Source organism: Cydia strobilella, chromosome 19 (genome assembly GCF_947568885.1).
Source record: "Cydia strobilella chromosome 19, ilCydStro3.1, whole genome shotgun sequence".
NCBI lineage: Eukaryota > Metazoa > Arthropoda > Insecta > Lepidoptera > Tortricidae > Cydia > Cydia strobilella.
The window spans coordinates 6,906,424-6,925,336 of NC_086059.1; the positions used below are offsets into that span (position 1 = coordinate 6,906,424).

The following is an 18,913-nucleotide window of genomic DNA, read 5'->3' on the forward strand; positions in this document are numbered from 1 at the left end:
ATAATAAATTAACCCATTACACAGCACAGGCCAATATGCATAAGGCCTGGTTTTAAATCCCAGATCAGATACCTTCTAAAATGATAGTTTAAGTAACTTACTAGTTATAATACGCCTTAATAAAATGAGGTAGCAAAGTAGCAAATCAGTGTCGCAGCCACACAACACAGGTAGCTAGGTACCGAGAAGCGTATTTATTACTAGGCAATCCAGAGAACCCTGCCTCTACCTAACTACTTCCTAAATCCTAATCCTTATTAGTACCTATTGCACTACCCTAAGTTAGCGTAAATGCCCATGAAAATTGAGTAGTGTAATACGCTTTTTTATTATAATCAAACTACGAGTAACTAAAAGAAAACAACGTATTCCTTAGAATGTAAATGTAAAAAGGTGATACCTAAGAGTAAAATAAGTAGACTAAGAGCAACGTAAACTATATACCTAGCTCAAATTGCCTGACTTGAAAAAACAGTGATTCTCTACAGAACAGTTGTCAATACTGAGTAGTTATCTAATTCTTGATAATACATAGATAGGTACCTAGTTGACTCTAATAGCAATTAGATAAACAATGGTTTGGTAGTCAATCACTAGATATTTTTATACTAGACAATGTTTGACACGCTAGGCTAGGCAATGTTGAGTAAGTTTATGGTACAGTTTCCATCAGATATATCGGAGCGGCCGAGGTGCTCAAAAATATCTGAACACTCACTCTAACGCCTTAAGAGCTATATAAACTATGTAATTAAAGACCGAGATATACCTCATATCATTGTATGTGCAAAGTTTCATTACAATCCAACACGTCGATTTAAAATGAGAACGAAGTTTGTATGAGAAGGTGAAATTCGGCCGAGCTTGCCGGGGACTCTTAACTATTGAGGCGTGTTCAGATATTTGTGACCATGTAAAAAAAAATAAGAAAAGTCTGACCCCCTCCCCCCTATATTGGCTTATATTACGAAATAACTAAGAATCTACAGAAAAAAATTTATACACGTTTGGTTTGTTTTAATGAACATTGTTTTAAAGAATTAATGTATGTATGTATGTATGTGTTGTGTTACTGTAATTAGGCCAGTTTTGATGTACGGATGTGAAGCTTGGACGCTAACTCAGAAAGAAGAGAACAAGCTCTTAGTGGCGGAGAGGAAAATCTGGCGAAAGATTCTGGGGCCTATCAGAGAAGATGGAACTTGGAGGCGCAGGAATAATAGGGAGCTAGAGGAGCTGGTTGCGGTGCCCAATATAATTGGCGAAATCAAAGCCACACGACTCCGCTGGCTTGGTCACCTGGAGCGGATGGGAGAGGATCGTGCTGTGAAAAGAGCGTATGTGGGGCGCCCGGGCGGAAAGCGTCCGTCTGGGCGTCCCAGATACCGCTGGAGTGACGAAGCCCTAAAAGACCTGTCCGCCCTCGGAATACCCAACTGGCGTAAGTGGCGCAGAATAGAGCAGAGTGGCGCTCTCTTGTGTCGGAGGCCAAGATCCTTTTTGGGTCAATGAGCCAGTGAAGTAAGTAAGTTTTAAAGAACATTTTTGGAACGTTTATTTGTACCTTGTTAGTTGTTTGTTTTTGTGCATTGTTTGAGCCCGTTTAAGCTAACTCTGCACCGTGTTTGATAGCATAGTCTGGGTCAGTGTTATTTTAAACGTCATAATTTCATAGGAATAAAAAAAAACGATCTTTGTGATCTTACGTAAGAACTATGAAAAAAAGGGGTGGGAGGGCCACCCCTTGTAAGAAAAAAATACATATGTTCGACCCCCCTCCCCCCCTAAATCGTCTTCACTATCACTACATAGTATAAAACAAAGTCGCTTCCTGCTGTCTGGATGGATCTCTGTCCCTATATATGCTTAGATCTTTAAAACTACGCAACGGATTTTAATGCGGTTTTTTTAATAGATAGTGATTCAAGAGGAAATTCAATGTATAAATACATCAGCATTGCACCCGTGCGAAGCCGGGGCGGGTCGTAAGTAATAAATGAATAGTGCCCTACTTACAAGATCAATCTTCGCACCAACAGTCGTAGTCGACATACCTGTTTCTAATAAGGTATAGAAGCTGTAACGAAGTTGTACAGAAATTTAAAATACGGCGACAGACGTAGGTAGTACTTATATGCTATATGTACAGATGTAGTGCATAATTATTATTTTTCGTATTTTCACGAAAACGTATGAACGTGTCTTGCTATTTCAGTCAGTCTCGGTACAAAAAGTACTGAGGTTGATTGAAGTAGCATGACAAATACGAAAGTTTCCGAGACAATACGATGGAAAACAATTACGCACTACATATGTACATATCTCGGCCACTCAATTAATTCATCCGTCCTTGCCCCAATCTAATGGTCTGTCGGGCGTGTCGTGTCTGTTTGGGGAATCTCTTATAAAACAGCGACTTATCTAGGACCTACAAAACATAAATCGTTACTATTTCTATTCTTAATGTTATTAGCAGTATTGTGGCGTGATTGTGGCAGTAGTGCTACTTATGGGAGATTTGGAGAATGGAGAAGTGAAGGAAAAAAGTCTAAGCTAACTTTGCACTGACTTGAACAGAACAAAGTGAGGGGTGACATTATACACGTCATATTTTCATATAAATTTGACATTAATGATGTCATTTCCACATGTCATTGCAAATGCCATGCAGTTAGCTTGATCATCTCGGGAATATAAAATATTTGAATTTGAGTATTTTCGCGAGATCACAGGTAGGTAGGTATGTAAATTATGTAAGATCCTGTATCAAAGTTTTAATACAATTCAAAATTCATGTAAGCGTAGGCTTACTTAAGTAACAAAGTTAACATTGCACTGATCTCTAAATTTTCTATCTGAAAAGATCTATTAGGTCATTTCATTAGGTAGACATGAATACCTACACTACTTAATAACCTATCAGTTTCGCAACTTGGGAATTTACTGTATAGGTATACAAAAAAATATACTGTAAGTACCTAATAATTGTAAGTATTTACCTACAAGTCTCACAACTATAACAATCAAGTTATAAGACTGGCAGAGGAAAAACATTCCTAATAATATTTCCTTCGTGATTTACCAAGTTTCTTATGTATTTTTTACGATGCCTGTTGCCGGATGAGATTTAAAAATATAATATCTGCATAAAATACCATATTTAACGAGAAACGGCACTGATAATAAATACATTTCGGTCTAGAAAACATTAACAGTACCCCATTCAAATGCACAATACGAATCACATTAGCATGTTTAATTTCGGCACACAAGCAACTACTGTCAAAAAAATGCAAATGTTTATTTTTGGTACATACCTGAAACTATAAGCGCCTCATTCGGGCCGACAGTGTGGATGTTTCCCATGTTGTTTTTATTTTCAAAAAATAAACCGAAAGCACTGACACTATTCACGCACCACAACCACCACACGATAAACAAAACACAAATACTATACTACAATCGATACGCAGGACACAGACGCGCAAAAACAACCCTAGAAAGCGGCGCTTACACGACACGACTGACCGATATTATTATTTGAACAACATAGTACACACAGACAGTGATCCTTTTGTCCTTGAAAAGTGACGTCATATGAATATATATTTGTATAAAAATTGTTAATATATAATAGTAAAATTTTACGAAACATATTTTTATACGAAATATGGCATACAAATGGACAAGTTTTACATGAAAATTGCATGTTGCAATAAAAATAATATCGTGTCGTGTTTCCGAACGAATGCAAAATCGTTTATGAGGTCTATGTTTATGCATCATCTTATCTGTGGGCTACTGTACTGTAACGTGTTTGTAATGGCGGATTGTGATTGTTTGTAGAATTTAACGTTTATATTGAAGAATAGTTGCTTACTTGTAAGGCATTACATTTGTTTTCACTCTTGCTCAACGCTCTACTAAATGCATCATTGTTGAAGCTTAAAGGTTACATTTTCTTTAAGCAATTTGTCAGTCATTTCTGAACAACTTCAATTTTTTTTGTTGCAGGTTTGTCCTTGCGATTTATTTACTACAATGTCCGATACTAGTGATCTCGACCGTCAAATCGAGCAGCTTAAGCGCTGCGAGATAATAATGGAAGCCGAGGTTAAAGCCCTTTGCGCAAAGGCGCGCGAAATACTAGTAGAAGAAAGCAACGTCCAGCGAGTGGATTCCCCTGTTACAGTATGTATCACGTACCTATCCCTTTTATTAATGTTGCCTTTTCCTTATTATCAATTACACCATTCTTTTAAAATAAAAGTAGGATGAACCGAGCTCTGTATCATATGTAGGTTCCGATCTTAAAATCCACACCATGTTAAGTAGGCTATTTAGTAAATGTTGGGGATTTAAAATATATACGTTCCTTGTATCTGGGATAATTTAATAAGTAATTTTTTTGTCAACTGGTCTCCCAGTTTTTGTTTTTGCTTTTTAATTACAGGTGTGTGGAGACATTCATGGTCAGTTTTATGACCTGAAAGAATTATTTAAAGTAGGAGGAGATGTTCCAGAGACCAATTATCTTTTTATGGGGGACTTTGTGGACAGAGGGTTTTACTCGGTTGAAACTTTCTTACTATTACTAGCACTGAAGGTAAGGACTAATATCTTGTATTATAACTGTTTAGTTTTTATAAATTAAAGTGTATTGGAGTTGGAAAACTGTACTGGTAAAAACTGGTGAAAATCGCATGTATTTTACTCTTACAGACAATAATATATATGTCTCTATCAATACCAAGGCACCTTGATAAGTGTTTACAAGATCTTAAAAGCTGTCATATTACAAAAGTGTTTCTTGTTATTTTTATTTTTTCTAAATCACCGTGACCGATGGAAATATACTGTCCTTCCAAGTTTTACTAAGTTTAATATTCATTGCTACTAGTAGGCAGTTTTATTGTTTACATTGTAAATCAACAGATGAGCTCCCTTTCCACTGATATTGAACATAACATTATGTTAAAGACAAGCAGGCACTCCTCAGCTATCATAATAGAGAAGTATAATTTCAAATCAATTATCTATCATAGTTATATTGGTCGCTATGAAACTATACTTTTGAATTTCTTAAGATAGCAGCATGCAACAATGTTGTATGCTACGTATTTTTTTTAAATATTTATATTTTATGTGTAGGTGAGATATCCTGACCGCATAACACTTATCAGAGGGAACCATGAGTCCAGACAGATCACACAGGTGTATGGGTTCTATGATGAATGTTTGCGTAAATATGGATCTATTACAGTTTGGAGGTAAGCAATTTTTTTGTAGTTTTTCCTCAGACACCCGTTGACCACAAACGCTGTAAAGGGTTTGAATCGTCAGGATGTATTATAAATTCAATATACGCGATATGATCCGTTTTCATAGTTTTATTTCAATTTTATTGTTGTTAACAAAATCTGTAAAACTGTTATTTTTTATAGCACATTAAATGATTATTAATTTCAGGTACTGCACAGAGATATTTGACTACCTATCCCTCTCAGCCATTATCGACGGGCGGATATTCTGCGTGCATGGCGGGCTCAGTCCTTCTATACAGACGCTGGACCAGATCCGCACCATCGACCGCAAGCAGGAGGTGCCCCACGACGGGCCCATGTGCGACCTGCTGTGGAGTGACCCTGAAGGTAGGACTTTATAGCTACCTGTCCCTGTCGGCCATCATCGACAGGCGGATATTCTGTATTCATGGTTGGCTGAGTCCTTCCATACAGGCACTGGACCAGATCAGCACCATCAATGAAAATGCAGGTGAACTTGCCAGAGCCGGATCTGCAAGTGACCTTATAGGTCCGGAACCATTCATGGGGCTCTCACAGGGAACCATTACAATGGCTATCAAAGACCTTACTAAGACCAAACATCAGAAAGAATGGGACAGTCTGACAGGTCTAAAGCACTCAAAGCTCTTTATACAAGGGGTAGACTCCGGTTGGAGCGAAAAGCTTTGGAATTTTAGCAAATGACAACTCCAAATAATAACGGGGGTGTTTACTGGCCATTACGAAGTTAAGGGAATCCTGGCCAAGATGGGACACGCTGACAACACCGATTGTCGTATGTGAGGCGAAGAGGAAGAGACAGTAGAACACTTGATGTGTGAATGTCACGCCCTCGCCAGACACGCAGTGAAGGACATATTAAATCACATTTAAAAACGCGTCTATCGCGAATTTATTTTGTTACCTTTATTTACCGACATTTCGACACAGGTTTCACTGGTCGTGGTCGCGGCTAACTGATGTCCCAGCAATGTCGCGTTTTTAAATGTGATTTAATATGTGTTCAAAACGAAAAAGTTTTAAATGTTATATAAACAATGAAGGACTTTGGCACAGGCTATCTGGAACCAAAGGAATTCAAAACACTACCCATGAGCAAATCCTGCACATGGAGATGGTGGGAAAAACTCTTGAGTAGCTGACGGATCTTACCTAGGGGGGGAACTGCACGAAAGATCCCTATGGGTCGAAGTGTATCCGCAAGGGCCCCCGAAAACCATAAGATAAGATCCGCACCATCAACCACAAGCAGGAGGTGGCCCACGACGGCCCCATGTGCGACCTATTGTGGTAAGATATGCTCGTTTTAAGGTATTTATCTATGGGACAATAGTTGCCTTAAAATAAAGATTTTCATTAATTAAATACTGCGGCTTTATACTGTGATGATGATGATGATGTATAAATCCTGTTATCCCTCTTTAGGGACATAGGGCTCTCAGTAGAATTTTCCATTTGTCGCGATCCTGAGCGGCGACTTCCAACTCTTTCCAGCAGAGTCCAGTTGAGCCAACCGCCTTCTCAACTAATCGCCTCCATGTGGTACGAGGCCGCCCCGATCGTCTACTGCCAGTCGATACTGTAATACACACAAAGCACGGTAGATGGCAATAATTGTTGTTCTTAACAAGACAGTGTGATGCGTTTCATTCTTTTCAATAAATATGATTTGATTGTAATTTTTGAACTACCAGCCTGATAAGGCTTAATTCATTTTAGCACTCAATGGTTCCAGTTTCACTTCAGCTTTCCATTCGTCTCTACAGATTCATCCAACGCTATCCACCCTTTTCAATAAAGTTTCTATTTATAGTTGAGCTGCTTTCGGCGGGCGGAGTGATAAAAGTTCACCTGATATGAGCTAACTTTACTAAAATAAGGTGCTTAGCGCCCCTTGTACAAATAGTTACTTCTCCACACAGACTGGTTGAATTTTGCTTAAGTAAAAAGTTACAAATGTCTTAAAATGTGACCTTTTTAACCACATTGTCGCTTGTCGATAAGGTTGATTTATAATTGAAGCTATATGGAAATAGCGCCTTACTGACAACTGACAAGCGATAATAAGTACCCTTTTGGTTGAAAATGGCACAATTAATACTCTAAAGAAGATTACGGAGAAATTCAAGTTTGTAGGCAATAGATTAATAATATAACTGTGTAAACATTTCAGACACACAAGGCTGGGGCGTATCACCTCGCGGCGCAGGTTACCTGTTCGGCTCGGACGTGGTGGCTCAGTTCAACGTGTCCAACGACATCGACATGATCTGCCGCGCGCACCAGCTCGTCATGGAGGGCTACAAGTGGCACTTCAACGAGACCGTGCTCACCGTGTGGTCGGCGCCTAACTACTGCTACAGGTCAGTTGATTTGTTGCTTTGACACTATGCTACAACATTGAAGACAAGCTGCTCAACTCAGATAGCACTATTGTAATTGTTTAGGTACCGAGCTTAACCTTTTGGACGCCAATGACGGATATATCGGCACCGTAGGTCCGTCAAGGACCACAGAGCAACATAGACCTATGTGCATTAGCATAAAGTTCAATTTCAGTTTTGACACTTCGGTGGCGTGACAGCTTTTGTGTTTGACACGGCGTCGAGAAGGTTAACCTTTACGACGCTGTGTCAAACACAAAAGCTGTCATCCAGACGCCAATCATATTAAAAATTCAACAACAAAAAACCACCACTCACTCACTTTTTGCACTTTGTAGTTTTTCCTCAGTCACCCGTTGACCATGAACGCTGTAAAGGGTTCGAAACGTCGGGATGTATTATAAAATTCAATATACGCGATATAATCCGTTTCATAGTTTTATTTAACGTAACGGCCTGGCCACGACATTGGTCTTAGGCGGCGAGCGGTGCGGCGGGCGGCGCGGCAAGGTAGAGCGGCGCGGCGAGCATGCCACGACTTCACAGTAGCGTTGGCGGCATCGAGCGAATGGGACGTACTCAAGTGTTTAAACATGTCTTTGTCAAAAGTGGCCATTCAGTGCCTCGACAGCAGGTCATATTTCATGAGCGATATTTTAAATATAAGAGAAGGTGTGCACGAACTTAATAGACGCCGTTATACGTTAGGCGAATTTAGAGTGTTGTACGAAGAATATAGAAAGCAACCCACAAAATTTTACGAATATACTAGAATGCGTGTAGAAGCAGGAAAATTTTCTTTTATTTCTTCCCACCACCTTTTAATTACGTGCCGCAACTTATATTTAGATAGTTTAAACATCCAAATTGCAGGTCTATTAAATATTTCCGTGATAAACACTCCCATGTCCGTTATCGCGCGCGAATATTATAAAAATTTTTGTTCCACGATTCACCGCCCGATTCGTCCGCCGGTCGCGCCGCTGCGGTCGTGGCCGCGTTCCTCTCGCCCTCGTGTTTGTTTCCACCGCCCCGCGCCCGCCGCGCCGCTCCCCGACGCCGCCGGCCGCTCGAGTAAATTCGCGCGAGTCGCCGCTGGCAGCGGCGGGTCGTGGCCTAAACCCTCATAGCAAATTTCATCGAAGTCTTTAGAGCCGTTTCCGATATCTCCGAAATATAAAATATACATTTGTGTGCAATATAATAGCAGTCAATAAGAAAATTAAAATTAGGTGGAAACTATAACTTTGCAGTTGATTTTTGACTGACTACTTGGTTTGTCATGGGCCATATCATTTAGAGCCTCAAGCAAAACCAAGTATTTGGTCAAGAACCAACAACAAAGTCCTAATGATAGACTAGTACACTCTGCCACGAAGATCGTCTTATATAAAAGTTTTTTTTTCTGGATAACATGGGTTTAGATGTAAAGCTTTGATTGGAAATAATAGTCAAGATAGTAAATTACAATTATAGTACACAAATTTATTTCTTTCATAGGGACCTACATTTTTATAAGAAATCCCGCGAGTCAGTAAAAAGGCCGGTTTTCATGATATTTTGTTTTACTTCCAATATTATTTAAGTAAAGGTTACAGTTAATTTTGAAACAATGTCAAGTAATGTAGAAGAATTATAAAAAACCGGCCAAGTGCGAGTCGGCGTCGCGCACGAAGGGTTTCGTACCATTACGCAAAAAACGACAAAAAAATCACGTTTGTTGTATGGGAGCCCCACTTAAATATTTATTTTATTCTGTTTTTAGTATTTGTTATTATAGCAGCAACAGAAATACATCATCTGTGAAAATTTCAACTTTCTAGCTGTCACGGTTCATGAGATACAGCCTAGTGACAGACAGACGGACAGCGGAGTCTTAGTAATAGGGTCCCGTTTTTACCCTTTGGGTACGTAACCCTAAACAAGATCCAATATAATTTATCTAGTTAGATTTCCCCTAATTTTCATTTTCTTCTTGACTGCTATTTATTATATGTATTGCACACAACTGTATATATATACAAGAATTGCTCGTTTAAATGTATAAATGAGTTTTAATCGCTGTTGTAAATTACCAGACTGTAGTTATCATCTTTCTGTTAAAACCTGTTTCGAACATTCTGTAGTTTTTACCCTGTTGAAGATGCCACACAATGCTCATCATCTGTTTATATCTGCATGAAAATGGTTTTGGCTGCATATGCCGACGTTTAGAGCCGCAAGTTTCAGAATTGATTTTCAACTGCTTTCCTATTTTAATCTAACACGTCCCTGCCTCCATGCCGACGTTTAGAGCCGCAAGTTTCAGACTTGATTTTCAACTGCTTTCCTATTTTAATCTAACACGTCCCTGCCTCCCTCTTCTCTCCTTTTATATTTATGAGACGAATATGTTTGTTATGCTCAGGTGCGGAAACGTAGCTGCTATATTAGAATTGAACGAAAACCTCCAGCGAGAGTTCACAATATTCGAGGCGGCGCCGCAGGAGTCCCGGGGCGTGCCGTCCAAGAAACCTCAAGCAGACTACTTCTTATAATGTCGCTTACAATAGACAATGAAACATCTCGATCTAGTATTACGGTTTTATTGTAGTGACAAACATTTAATGTGGACATAATTTAATTGTGATTTTAAGACTGGTAAGTGTAGCAAGTCATAAAACCAAGTAACAGGACACTAGTTGAGTATGGTAGACCAGTTCGAAGAGCAACCCCACACTAGCGTCTTTTGAGCGACGGCCGGCGTCTAGGCAGCGCTATGGAAAATGGCGTCGCTGCGCAGTTGCGCCAACGTTGAATCGAGCAGGAGTTGAGTAGACGCTCGGGACACGCTAGTGTGGGGTGTCATTATGTTTATCCATTATCCAATCCAAATGTACAATTGACATTGCTGATGAAATGAATGTGAATGAATGAATGTGTGCTAAACAACTTGTGATGGATTAATTCAAAACTATGCATATGAAGCATTGAACGCTACGCGGGAGTGTGAGATAGGGTTAGTCCAAAATAAGTCTGTAGCGACTTGATAGCCCAGACTGTGCAAGTGTTATTTTAAACGTTTTCTATGAAATTTGACGTATAAATAACATTTTCACAGTCTGTGCTGTCAAAATCGTTGCAGTTATCTTGGTCTAACTCTATTAGGATAGTATTGTATCTCCAAGATGGTTTCTGATGGCACAAAAGATTGGTCAACAATTAAAATGGCATACCTACTTTAATATTTTTTGCCCAAGTGCTTAGCTGGTGTACTTGCTTCCCATGAAGACTAATTAATAAAATACCAATGTGATAAAATTTTTAGACACCAAGATGTTAAAATTTAAACTGGTATGTAAAATGAGACCTTCATTTTGCGTATTCCCAATGTACAAGTATCAATTTGATCCAATGCGAATGTAACATTGTCTTAAGTGTACTAATATTATTTTTGATTATGTTCACACCTTCTCGGACTTATTGAAGGTGTAACGCGCATTTGTGATGAGAAAAAAAGAGTAAATTAAGGATTTCATTGATGTAATTTAAGTGGTTAATACTTATTAGGTAGGTTCTATTGTGCTAACAGAGTCATACGTTTTCACTTGAGCACTGCCGTATTTTTAACGTAGATTTGAAATAATTATACATATACAATAGTAATAGCAATTGGTATATTATATTCTGATGTTTAACTTTATAGCTATGATAGTGATCTCAAAGTAATTCCGATTATCACTCATTGTCTAGTACCAATCTCTTCTAAATCCTTCCTATGATTATTGTGGTTCCTATAGATAATGACAGGCCTAGTAGGAAATGATTTAGGTATTATCACTATTATCTTATTTATTCCTGCTCAATGTTTAACACTTTCAGTGCCTAGCACCCCATTTCCAATACAAAATGAACCCAACTAGTGGGTTGTTGGCACTGAAAGTGTTGTTATGAATGGTAGTTAGCATCATGTACTGTGTTATTTGAATTGATTCAATTATGTTACTTAGACACGATAAACAGACAGATACATGTATTTGATGCTGATTGTAGTATTGACTGAACAAGTACATTTTCAGTTCCCAGGACTATCCACTCGTGTAAATCAGTTCTGTATTCTTACCTCTTATTTTTATCAATATTAAAATGAAATGCCAAAAATGGGTTTTATTTGAAACTATATTTTAGAAAAACATGTAGTTTCAAAAAACAATGAATTTTAGAAACATAATGAGGTGAGGTAGGCAGCAATAACACACTCATCACCATACCAGCCTGGACTTGGTTACTTTTTCTTTAGAGTATATAATATCTATTTCAGTTTATAATTTATATATATTGTAGTGTGACTACTTAACACAAATCAAAATATTTTATAAAAATAATTTGATTTGTTCCCTAGTTAAATTAGCTACCTAACCAAAATCGCCTTTACTTATATTGTACATAAATGAGGTAATATATCCCCACACTTGGTGGATACTTTGATGTCTACAATATCATCTGCTCTAGTAGGTCCTATATTTAATAAAGCTACTTCTTTTTTAGCTTCTTTAGCCTGTAGAATTATCCTATAACTTGAGTAGACTGTCAAGGTGGAACCAACAACTAATACAGCATCACTGCTGGAAACCTGATTCCTCACTTCTTCCACTCTTTGCTTTGGGACATTATCTCCAAAGAAAACGATGTCTGGCTTCAGAGGCCCTTCACACTTGGGGCACAGGGGAGCTCTAAATTGATCTACCTGTTCCTGAAATATAAAATGTCATTTAAACATCTATACATGCAAAGTATTTTTGAGGAGTGCCAAACTTTTTTTTTATAAAACTTGTAATAATTTTAATCAAAGAATGTCTATATTGGGTTATGTTTGGTACACTTCATGTGGATAAAAAACTAACATGTCAACTTATACTTACTTTAGATAACTCAACATCACCATCAGGCCTTATCATAGTGAAACTGCTCTCCATGGCTGGATTGTTTTTCATTAACACCTCTTGCAGGTCATTCCTATCAATCTCATATGGGCAGCTCAAACATTTCACTATGTACCCAGAACCATGGAGCTCAATGACATTCTTTGAACCAGCTTTCTGATGCAGACGGTCAACATTCTGAGTCACAATTGCTGTCACTTTACCTGCCTAAAGATAAAAGAAAATGTTACATTTACCGACGTTTTATTTGTGTAGTCATCTGTCACATGCTAAGACGCATATTCTTATTACCTTTTCTAAATGATTGATGGATAAGTGTGAATCGTTTGGTTGTACACCACTAAACCGGGGCCAACCAACAAAATTTCTAGCCCAGTATCTCTGCCTCACTTTTGGATACTTCACGAATTCCTGGTATTGAACAGGCTTGTGGTTACTGCGAGCGTATAATCCTACCTCTTCCGATCTATAATCAGGTATTCCTAATCAAATACAAAGCTTAAATTATAAGTAAGTTTCAGTAGTTATCCTAGTCAAAACTACAACATTTTCTCACCAGATTCTGTAGAAATACCCGCTCCAGTCAGAATTAATATTTTTTGATGCCTGCTGATAAATTCTCGGAGTATTTCAACATCTTTTGGCTCGGGTGGCTTATGTTTTGGCACATACACAATCTGCCTAGTCAGTTGTTTGAAATTCTTAGGAAGAAATCGTGCAAACATTATGTACACTAAAAGATAATCGAGGTGTTAAACATTTGAAGTTAATCTAATTAATTAATAATAACAAAATACGTATGTGTGTGACATAACAATAATAATTAAAAAAATAAATGACAGCGGGTTGACGTTTGTATTTAGTTTCGATCGAGCTTCATTTTAAATCGCCGAATATTCGCTACACGCAAAACAGTGAAACACATTTGGCGTGCGTCATGAATCTAGTATAACATGGATCGGTCATGAGGGGTGGGGCGAAATGACCGAACGGGAGTCTTATGTATCTTTCAGTAGTGACAGAGATCAATATATTACTTTTTGTCTTTGTCATAGTTTCACTTTTCCACCGCTGCCACAACCGAAATTGTGGCAAACAAATAAGTACGTGACATGTCATGCTTGTTCGTTGCTTGTTTAATTATTGTTGTTTTCTATGAAATTGTGCTTTCTCTTATAAAACATAGTGATGGTTAGCGTTTTGAATTGATAAAATAATGGTGAATTGTTCTGTAATCGGCTGTAATAGCCGCTCTGAGCAAAAATATGAGAACATAACCTTTCACACGTAAGTACGGTATTTTACACCTTCCTCAACGCAATATGTGAGAATAACATCGTAAAATTACGTTACACTCAAAGCAATGTAGAATCAAACGATTTCAATAAAAATATCACAATTATTTACGCAAATTAACAAAACATTATTTGTAAAATTATCCGCCCAAATTACGTAGGTTGTTTGTGGTAATATGTCAGCTACGAGTCCGAGGTCAGCCGTTTTTAATCTTTTTTTAATTTAGCTGCATAAACTCCTTGACATGTGCATCCTGCCCATCCTAACTTACGGTGCACAAACTTGGTCATTAACTGAGGCCCTAAAATCGAAACTCAAGGTTTGCCAGCGAGCTATGGAGCGTAGTATATTAGGTGTTCGTAGAACTGATCGAATCAGAAACACGGAACTACGCTCCAGAACTAGAGTTGCAGATGTAGGCGTCAAGACCGCTAAGCTTAAGTGGGACTGGGCGGGACATGTCTGTCGCATGCACCCGGAAAGATCGGCCAAAATGGTTACTGAGTGGGACCCACGGAGCACCATAGACGGTGCAGGCCGGGGTTCAGGCAGACCAAAAAGGAGATGGCGGGACGACTTGGACGCATTCTACCCCAAATGGTGGGAAAATGGCGATAACAGGGTCGAGTGGAGAAAACGAGGGGAGGCCTTTGCCCAGCAGTGGGACACCAAAATAGGCTAATAAAAAAAAATAAAAAAAAAAGCTGCATAACAATCATGTTAGGGATACCAGATGAAAATATCATAATTTTATGGGTAATTTTGACCTCGAAGTTTTTTCGTATTTCTAATTCCAAAAAATAAAATTATGTAAGAATTAAACAATAAACTACAAAACTAACTAAAATATTTTATTCAAAAAGACCTCCGCGAGCTGTACCGGGTGCAAAGGTGCCCATCACACTTGCCGCGTTACCACGTTGGATAGCGATGGCCAACCTTTGCACCAGGTACGAACCCGCGCGAGCATCAGAGGTCCTCTCCCTAATCCTATGTCCCACCTCCCTAATAAACGATATGGCGTCAGACCCCCAACACCCCGTTGTCTCGAAGGCGAGGGGTACAAAATAATAATTTGCCTCGAGGATGGAATATTTCGCTCTCTTTCTTGAAGCTGCCGACTCTGCCGCAGCGCCAGGTGTCTGCACCGTCCGGCTGAGATGTGACGCGGCGAAAGTGCTGACGCACGTGGCGTCCCACAGTAGGCACTTCCCCTTCTGCCATGGCACCAACGTTAAACCGTCCGGCCTTTTGCCATCGGTGCGACAGAGACCCGGTGGTTCCAGAACACACGGTATGTTCGCGGATATTAGGGCTCTCCGGACGATGTCATTAAGCGCGTGGTGTCTGGGAAATCTTCCTGAGCAGCGACAGCAACTCAATGCGTGATGGCCATTAGCTTCCACCGTGGAGCCGCAGATGCATTTGTGAGATATGCCAACATCGCAGCCCAGGCGAAGAGCTACAGCCAGACGCATTGAGTCACTGTCGAGGAGTGTTCCCAGGTGAGGGGAAGGCAATGCCTGTAACCACGCTCCCGCTTCTACCTTTGACACCGACCGGAGTCTTGCCAAATCCACACCCGTAGCAGCACTCAAGAGACGGGCAAGTGTGTTTCTGGCACCCGCGTTATCCCACGCTCTCTGCACTTGTGGAGCCTCAGGCACGGACACAGTTGGGTAACGATCTGACCATATTGCCAGCGCATCGCTAACAAAGGGAATCGTAACCCTGTCTCCATGAGAATGTAACATTTTAGAGACAAGGTCAACGACCCCATGCGCTGACGTTAGAAAGGCTGGCAGGCCTACGTTCCTCGCGCGCCGTAAACCCAGACCACCATGACGTAAATAATAAAATAAACAAATGTTGTGAAGATTAAATGTGGTGTACATTAATTGGTGTGAATAATGTGATTGTGATTTCATAAAATTAAAACTCAAAATACATTTTATTTTACGTTTTATTTACTAAACATGTTTAGTTTTGTACCACCTGCGCGAATTATTATAGGAGGTATTTCATTGTTCATACGCCTAAAAAGAACGACCCATTGACATTTTATTCAACAATTTTAATACCGTCAAACTTTGCCTCCAGGGTAATCGCCCCAACGTGATATCAAATATTGGGGTAATTTTTACCAATATGGTATCCCCACGTTTATGACGTCATCTATGTCTATCCCTTACGGGCGCACGCGGTAGGCCGCATCTATGTAATGCTATGTCAATGGCGTGCGTTTAAAATGTTTAAAAATTGACCTACATCGCAACCATGAATGGAACGTGACATCATGTGTCATTCTTCCTGTCAATTTTGAAATTTCCCAACATAACCTAAAAATGCAGTTTTATGACTAATGCCTTGCTTGATAGATATATAAATTATTAAAGATGACACTGTACAAATTAAAAACAGCACCAACAGTTTTAATAGAAGATGACTATGACAAAAATATAGTGCCTTTGCTTTTGGAATTGGCAAACTATGATAAACATGAATTGCATATGTTGTGTTATGAAAAGCCTGCCAGCTATTGGAAATGTGTTTTCAAAAACAAAAATGTGCTATTCCATGAGAATCCAAACATTGAGCACCTAGAGGGACTTGGGAGTTCAAAATGTTCAGTGATAATTGATTCCATGAACCAGATGTCCCTGTACTTAGGATGGACAGACTGCTTAAAGCATTTAAGAAGGCTAATATCCAGTACGGATGTTGTACAGTTAATATTTATACTACACAAAGACTGCTTATCTCATTCTTCCAAGACACAAAGTCAATTACATCACATAGCAAGTGCCATAGTTTCATATGATACAGTAGATTCATCTAAAATATGGGTTCAGTTAAAAAAGAGTGGTAAGATTGTTAAATCAGAAGAGATCCTTACATATGACAGCAGGACCTCAACTTTGAAGTCCAATATTGTAATAAAAAATAAAAAGAAGGAAGAGGAGCCAGCGAAGCCTTTGCCGAGTAGCCTGTCAACATTCAAGATAGAAATGGACCAGACGGAGAAACTGGAGAAGTACAAACTGAAGCTGCCATACATGAGTAAGATACACAGTGGAGAGAGTAAAGTTTACTATGAACCAGATGCGGTAGACGACTGGGACGAGGAGGATCCTGATGAAGATCTTGATATTTAAATAAATAAATCATACTTCATAGTTCAAAATGTTTGAATTGATTTCCATAATTTTTCAGCAGCTTTTATTTTGTACATCCCTAGTTATTGCCACACTGAATAGCTTGGATTTAGACCAGACACTTACTTTTTTTTATAGTCACCATCAATCAAACATTCAGCGCACCAAAGGTCACAGCTATTTGTCACTCCCATACTTTGATACAAGAGAAGTAATATGTATAAATAATGTATATTTTTCGTTGAAACTATTGAAAGCATCAAGCTTACCTTTACACAAATTAATAGTATAAGGCCCACTTGCACCATCCCACTAATTCGGGGTTAAGCGGTTAAACCATTAACCCAGTGTCCAATTGAACTGATAACCATGGTAACTCCCAGTTTAACCGGTTAACCCCAGGTTGGAAGTGAATGCTGCAAGTGGCCCTAAGCGCCCCTTGCACCATCCCACTGACCCAGCATTAAGCGGTTAAACCGTTAACCCAGTGTGAAATTGTACTGGTAACCATGGTAACTTCAGGTTTAACTGGTTAACTCCGGGTTAGTAAGATGGTGCAAGTGGCCCTAACTAAGAAAATATTGTGCCCTGAAATTTTACAGCTTAGTTTTGGTTGCGTATAGCAACCAAACAGTCCCTATCCCGTTGTAAAGCAAATTTATAACCATTTGGGTAATTACTTAGTTTTAGAAGGCGGTGCCAAACCAACAAAAACATTTTTGCTGTCAAATAGAAAAAAAAATACGAGTAGTAATTACTAGTGCAAGAACTAAATTAATGAGTATTTTGATACAAGTAAGTGCAGCATTCTTTATTGTCTAAAATTTTGGTCCTCTAACATTTTGGTTTGGCACTGCCTTTAGAAACTGTAATTACCTGGATGGTTATAAATTTGCTTATTATTAGGTATCCGACTCCGACCTACTCCCACTCCCACTATTTCATCTAAACACAAAATTTCATTTAAATTGGTTTTCGTAAATCAAATTTGACGATACGTATACCAATAGCAGCGCTACCTACCGGGTCCAATTTTTCAAACCATCCCGTCTGTCATCGGCACCAAAGTTTCGCTCTCTGCCCATAACACTTCTGAAATCCGCATCAAAATCAGTTCAGCCAAACGCGAGATAATCGCGATCAAACATACATACAAAACATACGGGTCAAACCACAAATTTAATATATACGCTATATGACGCAAATACCACGATTTGTATTGAAACCAAGCGTGCCGACTATTTCATACAAAATTTACGCATAACATAATTTTAAAATTACTTATGTGATAGGAAATTTGCTCTTGCCTTTGGGTGCTCGCAATTTTTGGGCTGTTGCAGTTAATGATCATGCAACGAAGCATTTTTAATGTTTTCACGGACGCCCGGCTCCAACAACCGGCGGCGTGGACTGTAAAGAGCGACGGTCAACCTCGACGCTTGGTCGGGGTTCGGACACGCGAAGTAGACGCATTTGCGTCTTCTATGGTATATTTATTTCTGTGGGTCAAACTGAAAACCTTTTTTTTGAAGGCGGTAAAAAAAAAACAAAATTGAATTCGAAACTTTAAAATTTTAATTTATGGCTGGCATTGCTTTGGTTTAGCAAGGCCCATCTTGCCTCATTTCAATTGGCTTCGTTTTAGCTTGGAGCACGCTTGGAGTGACTCCGAGATATTTTAGGGTTCAAGGACCATATTACTAAGTAAGCGCGCCCTCGGTGCGCGAGTCCGACTCGCACTTGGCCGGTTTTTTTAATCTTAACTGTAACTTATTTTTACTGTTTCAGTAATGTTTTTAGTTGCAACTATCCATACTAATATTATAAATGCGAAAGTCTGTCTGGCTGAA

The 18,913-nt window shown here is 39.1% G+C and overlaps 4 protein-coding genes across 7 annotated transcripts in view; 2 read left to right on the forward strand and 2 right to left on the reverse strand.

Annotated features, from left to right (window-relative positions):
* Positions 1-3,473, reverse strand: part of LOC134750242 (flotillin-2) — a 470,025-nt gene extending 466,552 nt beyond the window's left edge. For all 4 annotated transcript variants that reach the window (XR_010128552.1, XR_010128550.1, XR_010128551.1 and 1 more), the window contains exon 1: positions 3,318-3,473. Coding sequence is in view for 1 of the 4 variants with exons in the window: in XM_063685392.1 (XP_063541462.1) it covers positions 3,318-3,366 (49 nt within the window). In the remaining 3 variants the exon portion in view is untranslated. The remainder of the gene's footprint in view (positions 1-3,317) is intronic.
* Positions 3,474-3,768: 295 nt separating this feature from the next.
* Positions 3,769-11,830, forward strand: LOC134750111 (serine/threonine-protein phosphatase 4 catalytic subunit). The gene is made up of 7 exons (XM_063685208.1): positions 3,769-3,882; positions 4,015-4,191; positions 4,454-4,606; positions 5,152-5,270; positions 5,470-5,651; positions 7,480-7,669; positions 10,098-11,830. Exons 2-7 carry the CDS (start codon positions 4,042-4,044, stop codon positions 10,225-10,227), a joined length of 924 nt encoding a protein of 307 aa, XP_063541278.1. The 5' UTR covers positions 3,769-3,882; positions 4,015-4,041; the 3' UTR covers positions 10,228-11,830.
* Positions 10,260-13,404, reverse strand: LOC134750112 (NAD-dependent protein deacylase Sirt4). Its single transcript, XM_063685209.1, has 4 exons — positions 13,169-13,404; positions 12,904-13,094; positions 12,592-12,819; positions 10,260-12,422 (listed from the first exon to the last, which is right to left on the reverse strand). The coding sequence occupies exons 1-4, from the start codon at positions 13,335-13,337 to the stop codon at positions 12,105-12,107; spliced, it is 906 nt and encodes a 301-aa protein (XP_063541279.1). The 5' UTR covers positions 13,338-13,404; the 3' UTR covers positions 10,260-12,104.
* A 2,825-nt stretch (positions 13,405-16,229) lies between these two features.
* On the forward strand, positions 16,230-17,082 carry LOC134750381 (elongator complex protein 5). Its single transcript, XM_063685543.1, has one exon. It carries the CDS (start codon positions 16,305-16,307, stop codon positions 17,061-17,063), a length of 759 nt encoding a protein of 252 aa, XP_063541613.1. The 5' UTR covers positions 16,230-16,304; the 3' UTR covers positions 17,064-17,082.
* The last annotated feature ends 1,831 nt before the right edge of the window (positions 17,083-18,913 follow it).